Source organism: Sebastes umbrosus, chromosome 14 (genome assembly GCF_015220745.1).
Source record: "Sebastes umbrosus isolate fSebUmb1 chromosome 14, fSebUmb1.pri, whole genome shotgun sequence".
Lineage (NCBI taxonomy): Eukaryota > Metazoa > Chordata > Actinopteri > Perciformes > Sebastidae > Sebastes > Sebastes umbrosus.
Window position 1 is genome coordinate 27,613,293 of NC_051282.1, and position 14,680 is coordinate 27,627,972.

Here is a 14,680-nt window from a genome sequence, read left to right on the forward strand (position 1 = left end):
ACCTACACTGTGGATGGATGGAGGACAGAGCCAAATGTTTCCATGTGAGCGTCAGCATTGTGAGGAGCAGCAGAAAAGACATCCTGACCGTCAGGAAGAGAGATGGAGCGGGGGAAAATAAAGCGATTTTCACAGTTTTTTCAAGGGTGCTTACAGTGCTGTATAGTCTCATGAGAGCAAATCAAACACAAAGAAAGAAGAATACTGCATGTTGATGTTTTCAGATCTGAGTCGGAGCGTGATTTGTTTTGCTACTTGCTGGTCACATTTGAGGTTTTTTTTAACCCTTCTATAGAGATTTGTGTGCTAGAAGAGCTTTAGCTCTGTCCTCCATACCCTATACTCTCTCTCAGTCTCACACACACTCATACTATAGTTGATTGGCACACAGTCAGTGTTTAAGTCTGTACACAGAGTGAAAGGGGCCCTGTTGGCATCCGTGTTTTTAAGTCCAATTCAACCAGGCAGGCCCCGTCGTCCCGGACGCCTCCCTCCCTCCTCACCCTCTCCATCCTCTTCTTCATTTTCTACCACACATCTTCTTCTTTCCAATCCTCTCGCTCACCACAGCTGCCTCCCCGTGTAGGTTGGAGGGGCAGAGGGCACCTGTAGAAGGAAAAATTTAAGTTTGTGAATGATAAATAATGTGGATACCATTAATATTCACACATGCATCTTTACACACATGCATACAGTAGCTGCATGGGCCCCATTTACACATTTTACTCATGTTTGTCTACAAATCCCTCCGTGGTTTAAAGCTGCAGTCGGTAACTTTGAGCAAATATGATTTTAAAAAAAAAGTTATTTTTATAAAAGGTCACTATATTCTGACATTAGTGCATGCGACAGGTAATCTCTGTGTCCTCCTGTGCTCCTACCGGCATTTTTGTCAGTTTTTTCTCCTTGCAAAACGGTCAAAGGAAAACAACCAGTCAGAGCTGAGCAGTCTCTACAGCAGCTGTCAATCACTCGTGAACTTGCAAATGCCGCTAGGAGCACCAAAAGAAGGCAGAGGAACATGATTTTTTTCACAGATTACCTGTCTCATGCACTACTGTCAGGATGTAGTGACAGTTATGTAAAAATAACCGACTGCAGCTTTAAGGAAAAAATACATCTCTGACTGTCTTCTACTTAACATAAACCCTCTCGTGTCATCTGGTAGCTGTCTAACTGTCCCAGATTTTAAGGCAAACCACAGAGAAGCAGCATTTACTTATTGTGCTCTGCAAAGCTGGAACAAACCTCCAGAAGGTATAAAAGACCTGGCTCAGCCCTGACCATCTTTAAATAGTCATTTATGCTCGCCATTCCTTCTAAAGCAATTGTTTGATATTTTTGGAACTAGACTTATTCACTTTTTTTTGCCAAGAGTTAGATGAGAAGATCGATATCTCTCTCAGATATGTCTGTACAAAGAATATGAGCAGCTGGTTTAGCTTAGCTTAGCACAAAGACTGGAAACAAGGGGAAACAGCTAGCCTGGCTCAGGCTGTGTCAAAATCCATCTACCAGCACCTCTAAAGCTCACTAGTTTTATACCTCATATGTTTACAGAAACCAAAGTGTAAAATTGTGGGTGGTTAGTAGGTGTTTTCTGTAGCGAAGCACCAATACCGGATCGGATAACGGGCCGATACTGACTCAAATAGCTGGATCGGATATCGGTGACGATGGGGCCGATCTATTCAATTCAATTCTAGTTTATAGACATTATATACTGGAATTGTAATTCCTATTAAATTTTAAGATTTTTTGTATGATTTATTATTTTATGTATTTTATTTATTACGTTTTGTTTTACAAAGTTAGGAAAACAATGTTTAAGTCAAGCCTGATGTTGCCTTACACATCAAAATAATGATCCCAGTCTCACTTCCACACAGTGAGGCCTACAGCTTATTAATTAAACACTGGTATCGGATCGGTAAACTGTATCGGGACTGAAAAAGTTGGATCGGTACATCCCTAGTTTTTTGTTACCTTTGTAAAGAGCCCAGCTAGCTGTTTCCCTTATTTCCAGTCTTTACGCTAAGCTAAGCTAACTGCTGCTAAATATTTATTGTACAGGCAAAAGAGTGGTATCAATCTTCTCATCTAACCTTCTGCAATGAAGAGAATAAACATATTTTCTGGAATGTCAAACTATTCAGTTAACTCAGTCTTTCACACTTAAACCATTATCCACCTTGCACTTGCATCCTACGCTCTCTTCTATTTAATTCTGTGCTTCCATCCTTTTAAATTGCGATGTTAGAAGCTGAATTTCTCATTTAATATATTGTACGCATTATGCAAAGCACTTCCCTTTGAGTATTTAAAATGAATGCACAAAAAAACACTAATGATATTTTATGCAGAGCAGCTTAAGGAGAAATCTCTGTGTTCCCGTTTTGTCGGTTAAATCAGCACGCCTGCGATCTCTAGGAATAGTGACTACAAATTTAGTCAGTGGAGAGTGTTGCTTCAGCGTTTTAGCCTCCAGTGGTGTGCGAGGTGGTGTGTTGTGCTTAATTCATAACACAGTGGCTGGAAATAAGTCCACCTGTGCCCGGCAGAGTGCCCATTCATCCTGCATAACGAAGGGCGCGACAGGCCCGGCAGACAGTCGCATCACTCAGTGGACAGATAGCATCTATATAGCGGCTTATTTACACACACAGCAGCAGCAGCATATGGAAGCTCTCTCACACTCACAATCTCAATGTCAGATGAGTGACCAGTTGTGACAAAAAAACACAAAATACAACACGCACAGGCACATGACCATGCATCCAACAACCTGATAATGCACACATACTCACACCTCTCCCTCATTCCTGTGCAATGACGTAACGGTCTGGAACGCACAAATGTGCATGCAGTCTTGTCGGCGTGGTCGAATGAGAGAGCGGCGTGTAAGCGGCGTGTACCTGTGACTGGGAGGATGTACTCACCGCTCCCCCGTTCAGGATCATGGTCATCTCGGTGGGTTGGTAGACGTTGCTGCGGAAAGGAGCGCTGGGTCTGGGGCCGGTGTTGCTGTTGTGTTGCCCGGCACCGCCACCAGTCCTCAAGCCTTTGCGTGGAATAGACACAGAGATTACTCGCTGTGACTCACCACAACACTGTCTCTCTCTTGTAGAAAGAAACACTTGCTGTGTAACCACAGTAAATTTCCTGTTGTACTTATTTCTAGCCACGCATGCAAATATTTCCTGGTGCTCTATTACTCACTTTGGCCTACATTCCTGTCCGCACACATTGCGCGTGTCTGCTCTGAAATATTGGATTGTGCTGTACCTGCAGCGTTCTCGTCGCTGTATCCGTAGCCCTGGTTCTCCACAAACTGCCTGTGGGAGAGAGGGATGTCTTCGTCGAAGCTGGTCTCCCTCATCCGTGTCGAGTTCTGGGAGGTGTCAAAGTAATCTGGGGCGGTGGGCTGAGGAGGGGGTCTCAGGCAGATGTGGGCTTCAGGAATGGCGTGGAAGATCAGCAGCAGCCAGCCCTGAGCCACTAAAGCGATGGCCAGTGCCGGGTCGTTCCATTCCGGGGACCTCCCCAGCCAGGCGTTGCCGTACAGATAGAAGCCCACCCAGGCCACCCACAGCAGCAGCGACAGCAGGCAGGTCACCACTAGCCAGATGGCATTGCAGCGCCACTGGCGTGTCTTCCCACACAGGGCCAGGGAGGCGGCAGTCAGCGCGACTAGCAGGAGAGCTAGCACGTAGCTGCAGGCCAGCGAGAAATCCACCGGCAGGTACTGACAGGCAGCTCGTCCCTCCCTCAGCACGGTGAGAAGTAGCCACTCGGCGGCGATGATGCCCTGCACGGCACTCAAACCCAGCGCGAGGCCTGTTAGGGCGCAGCCCCCGGGGCTCCGGCGCTCGCGGCCAATCCTGCGAAGGCGGACGCCCTGCACCAATAAGCAGGAGAAGCAGACGGCAAACAGGAGACCCCACAGGGCCCTGCGGAGCAAACACAAAGACTCATCCTGCTCGATCAGGTAAGCGAAGCTCAGGCCGAACAAGCCGAGGACGCCGAGGAGCAGCAGGAGGATGGGTCCCACGCCGCTGCGCTTCTCGGCCTCGCTGATGTGGTGCAAGCGGCACAGCAGGATTAGGGCCAGCAAGATGGCAGTCAGCACCCCGCCGGCGGCCACTGACTCGACAGCAACACCCCATATGGAGTCCAGGTCACAGAGGAGGGTGTAGGGATGCACAAGGCCCCATCCGCAGCCTCTTGGGAGAGCCTCGTACGGGCTCATGTCTTGATTGGTGGCACATTGAACAACAGTCAGCAGCAGCAGGAGGAGGACTGGGAGGAACGCCATCTCTGAGAGATCAACAGACCAGAAGACAGAGAGAGAGAGAGAGAGAGATGAAGGAGCAAAGATGGAGAAAGTCAAAGGAATGGAGAGAGAAAAAGAATGAGTCATTCTGGTCATAAATGCAACGGTGCTGAGCAGTCAGTCATTCCCACAGTAATCATCCGTCTGTGAGTGACAATACAGATAATCAGCCACTGCTGTGTTTTAGAGAGGAAACAAAGAACAGTAGTTCATGCGGGGTGAATGACTGAAGCCTTTCCAAACACACACATCCTGTTTCACCAATTGTAGCCTTTAGCCATACTTGCCAACCCAACCGTTTCTCATTGCCCTCTCCCGGTTTCCTCCCGGGGTCACTGTTCTCACGTATTTCTCCCAATTTATGACAAATGTTCACACTTTTTTTCCCTTTTTCGTTATCTCAACCTGTTTCTGGTGTATAATCCCTACTGTTTCCACCCGGACGACAATAGAAACACACCAACTGTCGTTTCCCGGCGGAATAGAGCAGTCTATGCTCGCGACACAGCGCAGTTTGAGCTCATGTTTGAGCTGCGCTCGCCACGGCGTGCAGCTCCTAAAGTTGAGCTTTGCTCGATGTAGCGAAAAGCCGCTGTGGCGTGGCGTAAGCCGTTGGAAATAACGGGTTTCAGAGAGCAGTGGTGCCGTTGTCACGTTGTGTCTGAAAGGACCTTTAGTGAGTGAGAGACGGAGAGAGAAATGGAGAGAACTAAGAGAACGAAATACTCAAGCAGGAACAACAATAAAGAAAAACGGATGAATATTAGTTTACGCCAGAGATTCACACGCCAAGTTCAGACCAGAGGGGCGAATTATTACGTTATTCCTGAGTTAGAGGTAAAATCAAAAGTTTAACATATGCTGTTGCAGTGTACTTATTATTTTGTTATTTACATTGTTTTAAAGTCACAAGAATGAAGGAAACAAAGTCTCTGAAACTCTGAACAGACCCCTTGCTTTGGTTTTGAAATCCTCCCTTTTTTTAAGGTCTCAAGGTTAAAGGTCTACAGGCCTATAGCCCTGCCCTCTTTTAAAGGCTTTAAGGTTTCATTTTGTTGTTGAAACAAACAACACAAACATGGCAGAAATAATACCAACGAGCCCAGAAAAGTCCAGATAAGCTGCCTTCAGTTCATTCACAGAGAAGCGAGGTCAGAGTCGGAGCACCTAGAGTGTATTATTTGTCCAGTCATGTCCAGTGAACCGGCTGCTGGAGCGCTGACAGGAAAGCTGCAGCATCATGCATATTTTTATGGAAAAAAACAACAAAAAAACGAGATACTGGGAAGGGAAGTAGTGCGTACAAGCAGTTCTATTCGCTATCAGGCATCTAAGGGCATCTAGCAAGGCGTGAGACAATGCATAATACACTGCACACAAATACACAGCGCCTCCAGCACAAGTACAAACACTCAAAGTACTTTTGTGTCCCCGTGAAAAAAAAAATACAAAAAAACAGCAGCGGCGCTCGGTGAGCGAAATCAATGCTGTCTCAGTCTACTTATTCCTTTATTCATCACAACTGTCAGACAGCCACACACACACACACACACACACAGATACACATTCTTTCGTTTCATTGAGGTCTTTGCCGGGATGATCAGTGGTGTCGTTTCACCTGACAAGCTGTGTGTTTTTTGAGAGGTTGATCTGTATTTAAAGCCACCACAACACGTCATTCTGCCAGGTTACTGTCAACTGTCTCTCCACCACGTCGCTAAGCTTTCAGAAATTCTTTCCAAGCTGGCTCATACATTAGTGTGTCAAACAATGTACGCTTACAAAGAGCACACACACACTCACTTTTCCAGCCGCTCCATGCTTGGAGCTACACTTTGGATTGTTTATTTCAGCTGTAGTTTTGACATAAAAAGAGCTCCTGGGGTCTACAAATAGACTGTACCACAATATTTACATACCACATAAAGGACACTGGATATCCCCAGCTTCGTATTCTCTCTCCATGCCTGTAAATCGGAGAGAGTTACATGGACTAGCCGTCAGGGGAGAGTGGTGGATTTAAATACACAGCAGCCGGGGCTACAGGTCGCACACAGTCCTTCCAGCATGTAGCTAACTAACTGGGGCAGACAGCGAGACAGAGACAGACCCCTAGATACTGTGATTTATGGTATCATGAGGAAAGTGAGGACAGAAGTGGGAGGAAGTTTGGTGGATCTGCAGCAAATATACTCAGACCAGATGTAACTTTTCTACAGTGGTGGAGCGTAATGAAGTACATTTACTAGTAAGTAAAGTACTAGTAAGTACTGTACTTGAGCACAAATCTGAGGTGCTTCTACTTTACGTAAAGGAACAGTGTGTCACATTTAGGGGCATCTATTGGTAGGAATGGAATATAATATTATATAACTATGTTTTCTTTAGTTTATAATCACCCGAAAATAAGAGCCGCCGCTCTCTCTCTCTCGCCTCAGCACTCACTTCCCTCCCACGCACACTCTGCTCCAAATGACCTACGCTACTCTTACAAGAACTGGCTCTAGAGAGGGGCGTTTTCACGTCGGCCACCATAGCTCTCCAACACGCTTGGCACAGGGGAGAGGCTTCAGTTGGTTGCAATCTGCAACCTCACCGCTAGATACCGCCAGATCCTACACGCTGTTCCTCGAAGTATCTTCGTTTCACGCAACTTTGTAATTCTACTCCACTACAATTCAGAGGGTACTTTTAACACCAATAGTTGCTTTACAAATTAAGATTTTGTATACAAAACAAGCGATTAGTTGATTAACGGATTAGTCCATCTTCAGAACTGTTTTATAACAGATTATTCGTCAACATTTCAAAATCAATAATTTTGAGGTTTTGGACTGGTGGTCGGACAAAACAGGCATTTTGAAGGTGTCACTTGGTGCTCATGGTAATGGTGATGAGCATTTCTCACTATTTTCTGAAGTATTACAAACCAAACAATCAATCGAGAAAATAATCAGCACATTAATCCATAATGAAAATAATCGTTATTTGCTGCCCTACATACGTAACAACCAAATAGTCACAGACATTTTTTTTTCATTTAGTCTTTTACTTTTAATACTTCAAGTACATTTTCCTAATTATACTTACATACTTTTACTTAAAGGAACATTTTGAAAGCAGTACTTTTATTTGTAGTGGAGTATTTTTACAGTGTGGTATCAGTACTTTTACTAGTAAAGGATCTGGTTTTCTATTACCACTGATTTCTATTGAAGGTTGCCCAACAGAGGGTTGTGTTATTAATGTGTATATATATATATATATATATATATATATATTAATAATGTATAATGTGTTATTAATAACTTACTTAACATTATTACATGGCTTTGTAGAATACGTGATTCTGATTGGTCAATCACGGTGTTCTACAGTCTGTTATTTCTTTATAACAGACCGTTGCTATGTATAGCAGACCGTTGCTATGTGTAACAGACCGTTGCTATGTATAACAGACCGTTGCTATGGGCGCAGTTCTGATGTTGAACCCTGGCGGACCATTTTGTGTCAAATTATTGATTTCTTAAGTAAGTAGCCGTGTAATAAGCGGGATAATGTATAGCTAGCGGGTCATTGTTGTGAAATAAACCCCTCCAGGGCGATGCAAGAGGGGTTGTTGTGGTTTATTTCACAATAATGACCCTCTCGCTGTACATTATCCCTTACTTATTGTGTGAGTGAACTCTCATCTATTAAAATATATGTTCAGAGTCAGCAATTTTCCACATACACACAAAAGACAAACATGTTCACACAGATGTTGCCTGCATAGCTAGTCCATCTATTTATGCACAAGCTTTTGATGTGTCTGTCCTAATATCCATATAAACATTTCAAGGCAGCGATTGTTTACAACCTGTGAAATATCATTATTTATTTCAGTGAGACCCCAGAGGACAGAACAGTGAAAGATGCATGCGTGTGTGTTTGTGCATATTCATTTGTTTAGAGCTCTTTCATGTATCCTTCAGAGATTTACAGTCCTCCAAATTCCCCCTCACGCTTCCTCATTACAAAAATTCTCCGCTCCCCTCGTTTCCTGCCGTTATTTCAGCGCGTTGTTTCCTGACGTCTCCTTCCCGCCTTGTTGCAGCAGCAGCTCACTGCCGCTGGTTATTATTGGTCTACATTAACATCAATCAGTGCTTATGGAGGGATGAGTCACCAAAACACGCACGCACACACAAAAACACAGTACTGGAGCTTTTTTACACAGTAACACTTTACACTTACATGCATACCTGCACAAGTGGCACAACACGCTCCTGACAAACACATGCTTTCTCTTCAACGTCATGTTGTTTTTCTAGTGATAACCATGGTTACGCCCCATCTCTAAATGACAGGAATAAAACAAAAGGGGGACATGGAGACAAAGAGAGAAAGGCTCACTGTGAGCTGAAAAGCTCGGCATCCTCCAGCCGACTGCTCCTCCTCCTCTGTCTTTTTTTTTTGTTTTTTTCTACTTCTCTTTGTGACACTTCCTAATGACAGAGCCTGTGAAACCACACATTCCAGACACAGAGACAGGAGCTTGTGCACACTAGTGAGTGACCACTTTTTCATTCACTCACCCTCTCACCCAGTCGCTCCCCTCTTGCACAGATGGTTGCTCTGGCTGCTTTTTTGAGTGGGACTTGGCAGACTGGTGAGCTGAAGGATGCACACAGAGGGCCCCACACACACACACACACACATGTGCAAAATCACCTCCTGCAAACATGCACGACACACAGTACATAACACACACCTACAGCACACATGCCACACACACACTTGAGTCCCTGCTTCTCACTAATATGAGTCATGTGCAAAGAGCGAGAGCGAGAGAGCCCTTGGCCTTCCGCTTTGTGCATGCACAGAGGATGCTGCCACCGTCTCATCCTCCCCTCCCATCTTTCTAGACATGTTTCTCTCTCTGTCACTCCCACTCCACGCAGCCATTTCTGTCCTCCCCTCCATTTAAAAATCCTCTATTCTGTCGGATTTCAATGCCACCTCTCCTCCACAGCGGTCTCGTCTCTCTGCTACATTTGAAGACGTGCTGTGAGAGATGCGCCTCGCACACCCACATTTTCTCCCTCTTTTCACCCCCACCGCCATCTAATCCCAAACACACACCCCTCTTCCTTCCATTTTGCCTTCTCCTTCTTCCCTCCTTGTGCCCCTTCCTCCTCTCTCCCTCCCTCCCCCCTTTGCCTTTATTCTTGCTGTGTATCTTATGTAACTGGGGGAAGGATCCAGCCCCTGCCAGTTCTGCTGCATGGCTGCTGTTTCTCGGGCATCATCTTCCTCAACGCCAAGCAGCTTGCTGGCACTCAGAGGTCCATCTTGTATTCTGCACGTATACAGCGGGGTTACATGCATTCATGCTGCACGTGTCACTCACACACACACACACACACAGCCTGGCATAATGCCCATGTGTGCTGGCTCTATTTGCATGTAAATAGAACATTCTGCTTTGTGGCATGTATTATGCATCTGTGTGTGTGTGAAGGCACCACATTCTCCCACAATGTGACAAGTATGCAGCGTGCATTCCTTATACACACAACAGGAATACAGGCGTTGAGAGTGCAAATGTGCAGCACTGCAGTCCTGGATATAGGCAGGGACGGGGGGGAATCTAGCGAGCCGTCCTGTACAATTACCTCCTCCTATAATTATCAGACATAGCACACAAGCAGATGCTGTATAATTACCGTGGTGATAATTGGGACGATTATTGCATTTTGATGACTCGCTTCGATACTTTTTTTTTTCTCTATCCCACTTTTGTTTTATTCAGACTACTGACGGAGAAAATGTGTGAGTCTACATGAGTGTGTAGGTGTGTGTGGCTGGGAACACAGCTGTTGAGGTGAGCAGGTCGTCTGCGGGACCTGTGCTGGCATCTGCTCGCTGGTGGCGCCGTTCGAGACTCCGCAGCCTCGTCCACCGTCTTGTCTAACACTTGCAGACCTTTCCTTTTCTGACAGCGCATAAATTTACATCTCTGGGATTACATAAGGCCTTAGATATCAGTCATGTTAAATTAACCCGAGCTGTCTGGATGTTCTGTCTCACTGTAGGAAATTTACTTTGGATTTAAAACGCATCTGCGCTTCAAAATAAGCTTGTATGCTCTGCTAGCTATGTTTGTCATTGGAGGCATCTCCGACTGGTCTTTTATCAGTTGTTTCTTCTCTCTTAAGCTCTCTTGACCTTCTCTAGTGTCCTGAGTGGGAATAATTGGCTTGAAGTTGCTCGTAGAGTTGGAGTCTGGCCTGAAACGTTGTCCAGACGGGAGAAGGAATGGAGGGAGGTCACAGAAGTAATGAGTACCAACGAGGACCTGGCTGTCTTACTTTACATATATTACATATATATGTCTTTCTTCTTCTCTGATTCGTGTGTCTCTTTGACCAGCTGGCAAATCTCTTTCTTGCTTCCTACGTTTCTGACGTCACCAAGCTGGCATTTAACATTCATCCTCTCTTTCGGTAAGGTCCATTTGGAAAAAGAGCTTAACGTGGACATACTCTTTAGGATGCTCATCCACAACAGATAAACTCTCTCTTTCTCACCCAAGGACACTTTGACAGACAGGACACGTGGTCGTTGTCAACCCTGAACTTGTGACTTTTCAGAGATGGCCTTCCCTTAGCAATCATGCATTCAGTCAGAGACCTCCTACGCACAAAAAATCGCAAAAGCACAGCCAGAACATTTCGAAGTCTGCGTTTTGAGAGAGATATCTCCGGTGCAAGTTTGCTGAAATAAATAGACCTGACATCACAGCTACACAGCAGCACCCACAGTGAACCTTCGATACAAATTTCCCGTTCATAGATACTTGAAAACTCATTTGATCACATCAACATTGATCCTTCGATTTTTTTTTCTTGAACAAATGCAAAGGAATGCATTTAGCTCGCCACTTGAAACCCATCCAATACTTCCAATGAAATGCACAATAACCATAAATCACATCATGTGATCTGAGCCGTCTGACTTCTCAGACGGCTCCCCCGGGTAATGTCTGGATAATTTCATGGTTGTAGTGCGTTTGTGAATGGGCCTTTAGTCTCTCCACGTCTGTAACCCTCCACAGTGACGTAACCAATCCCTTGTGTGGCAGCAAAAAAAGGGGATGCAGAAGAAGGTGATAGAGGAGGAGTGATGCGGTAGACGACAAGGTGTGACGTATGGGTGTGCTAAAATATTGAAAAGGAGTTAGCGAGGACAAGTTTTAGGATTAAATAGACTTGAAGATGACAGGAGAAGCAGGGCCAAGAGGAAAGGCACCGGCCTCCTGGGTGTCAGCATGAGGAAACTGACAGTGGAAATATTTTCCTCATGCCTCTTCAGACATCCCCAGCCATCCTAATTAGGCCTCATTACCATGTGACTGCACTCACAGCAAGACCATATGCTAATTGACTTAACAATTAACAGCGCCAGCGCCTTGCAACCCCTCCCTCTGCTCCCTTTTTCTTCCTCTTCCTCCTCTTCCTACATCAACAATCGATGTGGCGAGATCGGTCAGATGTGACGGCATCCCAAACCTAAAAATGCACCCTGGAACGGAACCGCAGACCTCCGGTGTCATGTGTCCTGCCTCTGTGTGATGTCACTGAGCATCTTCTATTATAGATACAGTGATGGAATGAATGGGAGCAGGGGGGGTGATCACAAGAGCCCAGAGAGATCAGATTTGGTTAGAGAGTGTGATAGTGATCAGAGGAGCAGCAGAAACAAGGAACAGGCGGATGTGCGAAGGAAGAATTGGAGCGAGCCGTGTGCCTGGAGCGTGTGTGTGTGGGTGTGCGTGAGAGGAGGAGGGGTGCGTGAATACAAATGCTCATATGAAAACAGAAGTTCCCATGTATGTGAAAATCCAGTTCATACACTCAGCTGTGTCATGTGTACACACACACACACACACACACACACACACACACACACACTCATCCAAACAAGGTACATATGGCATCAGCCCTGAGGAGATACTGTGGCGTCCTCTTCTCCCATGAGGAAGCTAACTAACTCATGAAAGCGCAGTCTGAGAATAAACAGCTCCACTCTCCACTGAATATTGATTAATGATGGAAAACAGAACACTCCAAAATAGGCCCGGGAGCTTTCTGAGTACACAAATACTGCACTGACGGAGGCCTCGGGCTCATGTGTCATCTATCTATTGACCAACAGAAAGTCAATCCATGCATTGACTTCCATTTTCCATGCAAACTTCTTAGTCTAATTGGACTCAAGTGGCCATTTAAGTGCAATCTCTTCCCAGACTCAGACAAGGAGGCTTTTGTTTATGAGGCCAGCGTGGGAGGGACACGTCTCCTAAAGGGGACACCCTTGGTTTTAGCTGACCTAAGGAGCAGCTTAATGCAAACACACATTTGGAGAATGCTCTTTTTTCTCTCTTAACAATACCGGCCACATGGGAGGATCCCTGGAGGGGGTTCCAGAAGAGTGTTTGTTTGAGGGAACAGCAGTAAGACCATTGTTACTGGGGTGATCCAAATATAAAGAATGACATCTAACCTCTAAAACTAAAGAATGGAGGAGTGATTGACACTCCTAAAATGTATTGTGAGGTAAAAAAAAATCGAGGTGCAGCTACTAAAAGAGACCAACATTTTCATCCTCATGACAAACAAAATGTTCCACAGCAAATCCTTCAATATATATATATACAACACACAGGTCAAAGTCCTCCATGTCTTTATTTAAGCTTAACAAATGCCCTTTGAGGTCAAGGCCATTATGTGCACATAAGCATAAGCCCTCTGTGTGTTAAATGTACCTTTCTGCAGCATGCCCTGCTGTGTGTAAATGTACCTTTCTGCAGCATGCCCTGCTGTGCGTAAATGTATATTTATGCCTACAATACTGCGTGCCCTTTCTGCTCCACACACCTATAGGTGTAATGCATAGATGCATTTGGTGCATCGACATTGGCTTTTCTCCCCACCGGGCTGTCAGTGATGCACATCCACCTAATAAGCCCTGAAACAGCCTTATTACAACACAACCCGAGAGATGCATTCAAATAAACCTGAGATCCCCCTGTGGGTTCAGCTAAAAACACTCACTGAATATATATATATATCATGCATCTCCACAAGCATCTCCCCTATAACCTCCATAATCAATATGAGCTACATGGTGAGCAGCACGTACCTTAATCGATGTAAACAAATCCGGTGGAGAACGAAGGCAGATGCACGGTTTGGTTGTCAGGTTGGATGAGCAGCAGACTGTGGAGAGTTAAAAATGTCACATTTCTCTCTCGATCTCCATCCACATGGACTCGCAGCTCTACGCGATGATCAGCCCAGATGATTCCTCCTCCTGCAGCTCCTCCAGCTTTGAAACCCAACAGGAGACCCGATTATTAGTCCGTTGTCCTCAGAGGCAGAACGGGCACGGATGGACGACACGCACACCGGGGTGTCAGGATTAAAAAAAATGTGGTTTTCCCCTAAATCCTTTGTTCAGCGGTGCGCATCTTTTGACTTTCACTCTGCACCAACAGAGGAGCGTTCATCAAGAAGAAATAAAAATGCACAATGAATCCTGTGATGTGATGCACAGAGCCGGTGCACACCACGAAAACCTGCAGGATCCTCTTCTCCTGCTATTGACGCTCACTGCTCCTCGCTGCACATCTCTCCACTGAACGCATCACCAAAACTGCGCTCCGCATAACGCGCGTACTGATAATCCCTCTCCGCACTCTCTGACACAAACACAGGCAGAGAAAGTGACAGCTCTCCACAGCCGTCCCTCCTCTCTTTAACTGGTTTACTCTCCAATAAATGAATAGGTGCCTGACAGGAGGAACCACCTTGATAAATACTCTCTCTCTCTGTCTTTTACGCACACCTCCTAAATATATTGTCTTAATGTCACAGACTTTACGCACAACTTGGACTCTCCATAAACCACTCCTGCTTAGTTCCAGTCAGCGGTTCTGTTTTAACCTCGTTCACTGCGCTAAGTCATAGAAAATATACCAATACAGGGTCAAGTTAAACTGTTAAAACTCCCATTTCCGGTTGTACCTGTCAGAATAAAGTTCTTTAAAGGGACTATTTGTAACTGTCAGAATGTCTTGTTAACAGCGACACCTGTGGCCGTTAAGTCAACGAAACTCAGCGTCCTGTTGCTCGCGCTTTGCTCGCTCTACATAGACATGAACGAGCATCGCTCAAAACAGTGAGGCGACACACGTCAGCTAAAACCACAATATCACTCTATATCTCAGCTGCTTGGCAGTAATGTTAGCTGACCAGACGAAGGTCTCTCCATGAATCAATGCTGATCCTAGTGTTGGCTTTT

At 45.4% G+C, this 14,680-nt stretch overlaps 1 protein-coding gene across 4 annotated transcripts; it reads right to left on the minus strand.

The window, feature by feature from the left end:
- Positions 1 to 282: 282 nt before the first annotated feature.
- On the minus strand, positions 283 to 14,332 carry gprc5ba (G protein-coupled receptor, class C, group 5, member Ba). 4 transcript variants are annotated; one of them, XM_037792255.1, is made up of 4 exons: positions 13,520 to 14,332; positions 3,220 to 4,317; positions 2,916 to 3,061; positions 283 to 606 (listed from the first exon to the last, which is right to left on the minus strand). In XM_037792255.1, exons 2-4 carry the CDS (start codon positions 4,313 to 4,315, stop codon positions 562 to 564), a joined length of 1,287 nt encoding a protein of 428 aa, XP_037648183.1. In that variant the 5' UTR covers positions 4,316 to 4,317; positions 13,520 to 14,332; the 3' UTR covers positions 283 to 561. The 4 variants fall into 4 exon arrangements, with proteins under 4 accessions (XP_037648183.1, XP_037648184.1, XP_037648185.1 ...); XM_037792256.1 differs by having other exon boundaries at positions 2,940 to 3,061; positions 13,520 to 14,331; XM_037792257.1 differs by having other exon boundaries at positions 3,286 to 4,317; positions 13,520 to 14,330.
- Positions 14,333 to 14,680: the final 348 nt, after the last annotated feature.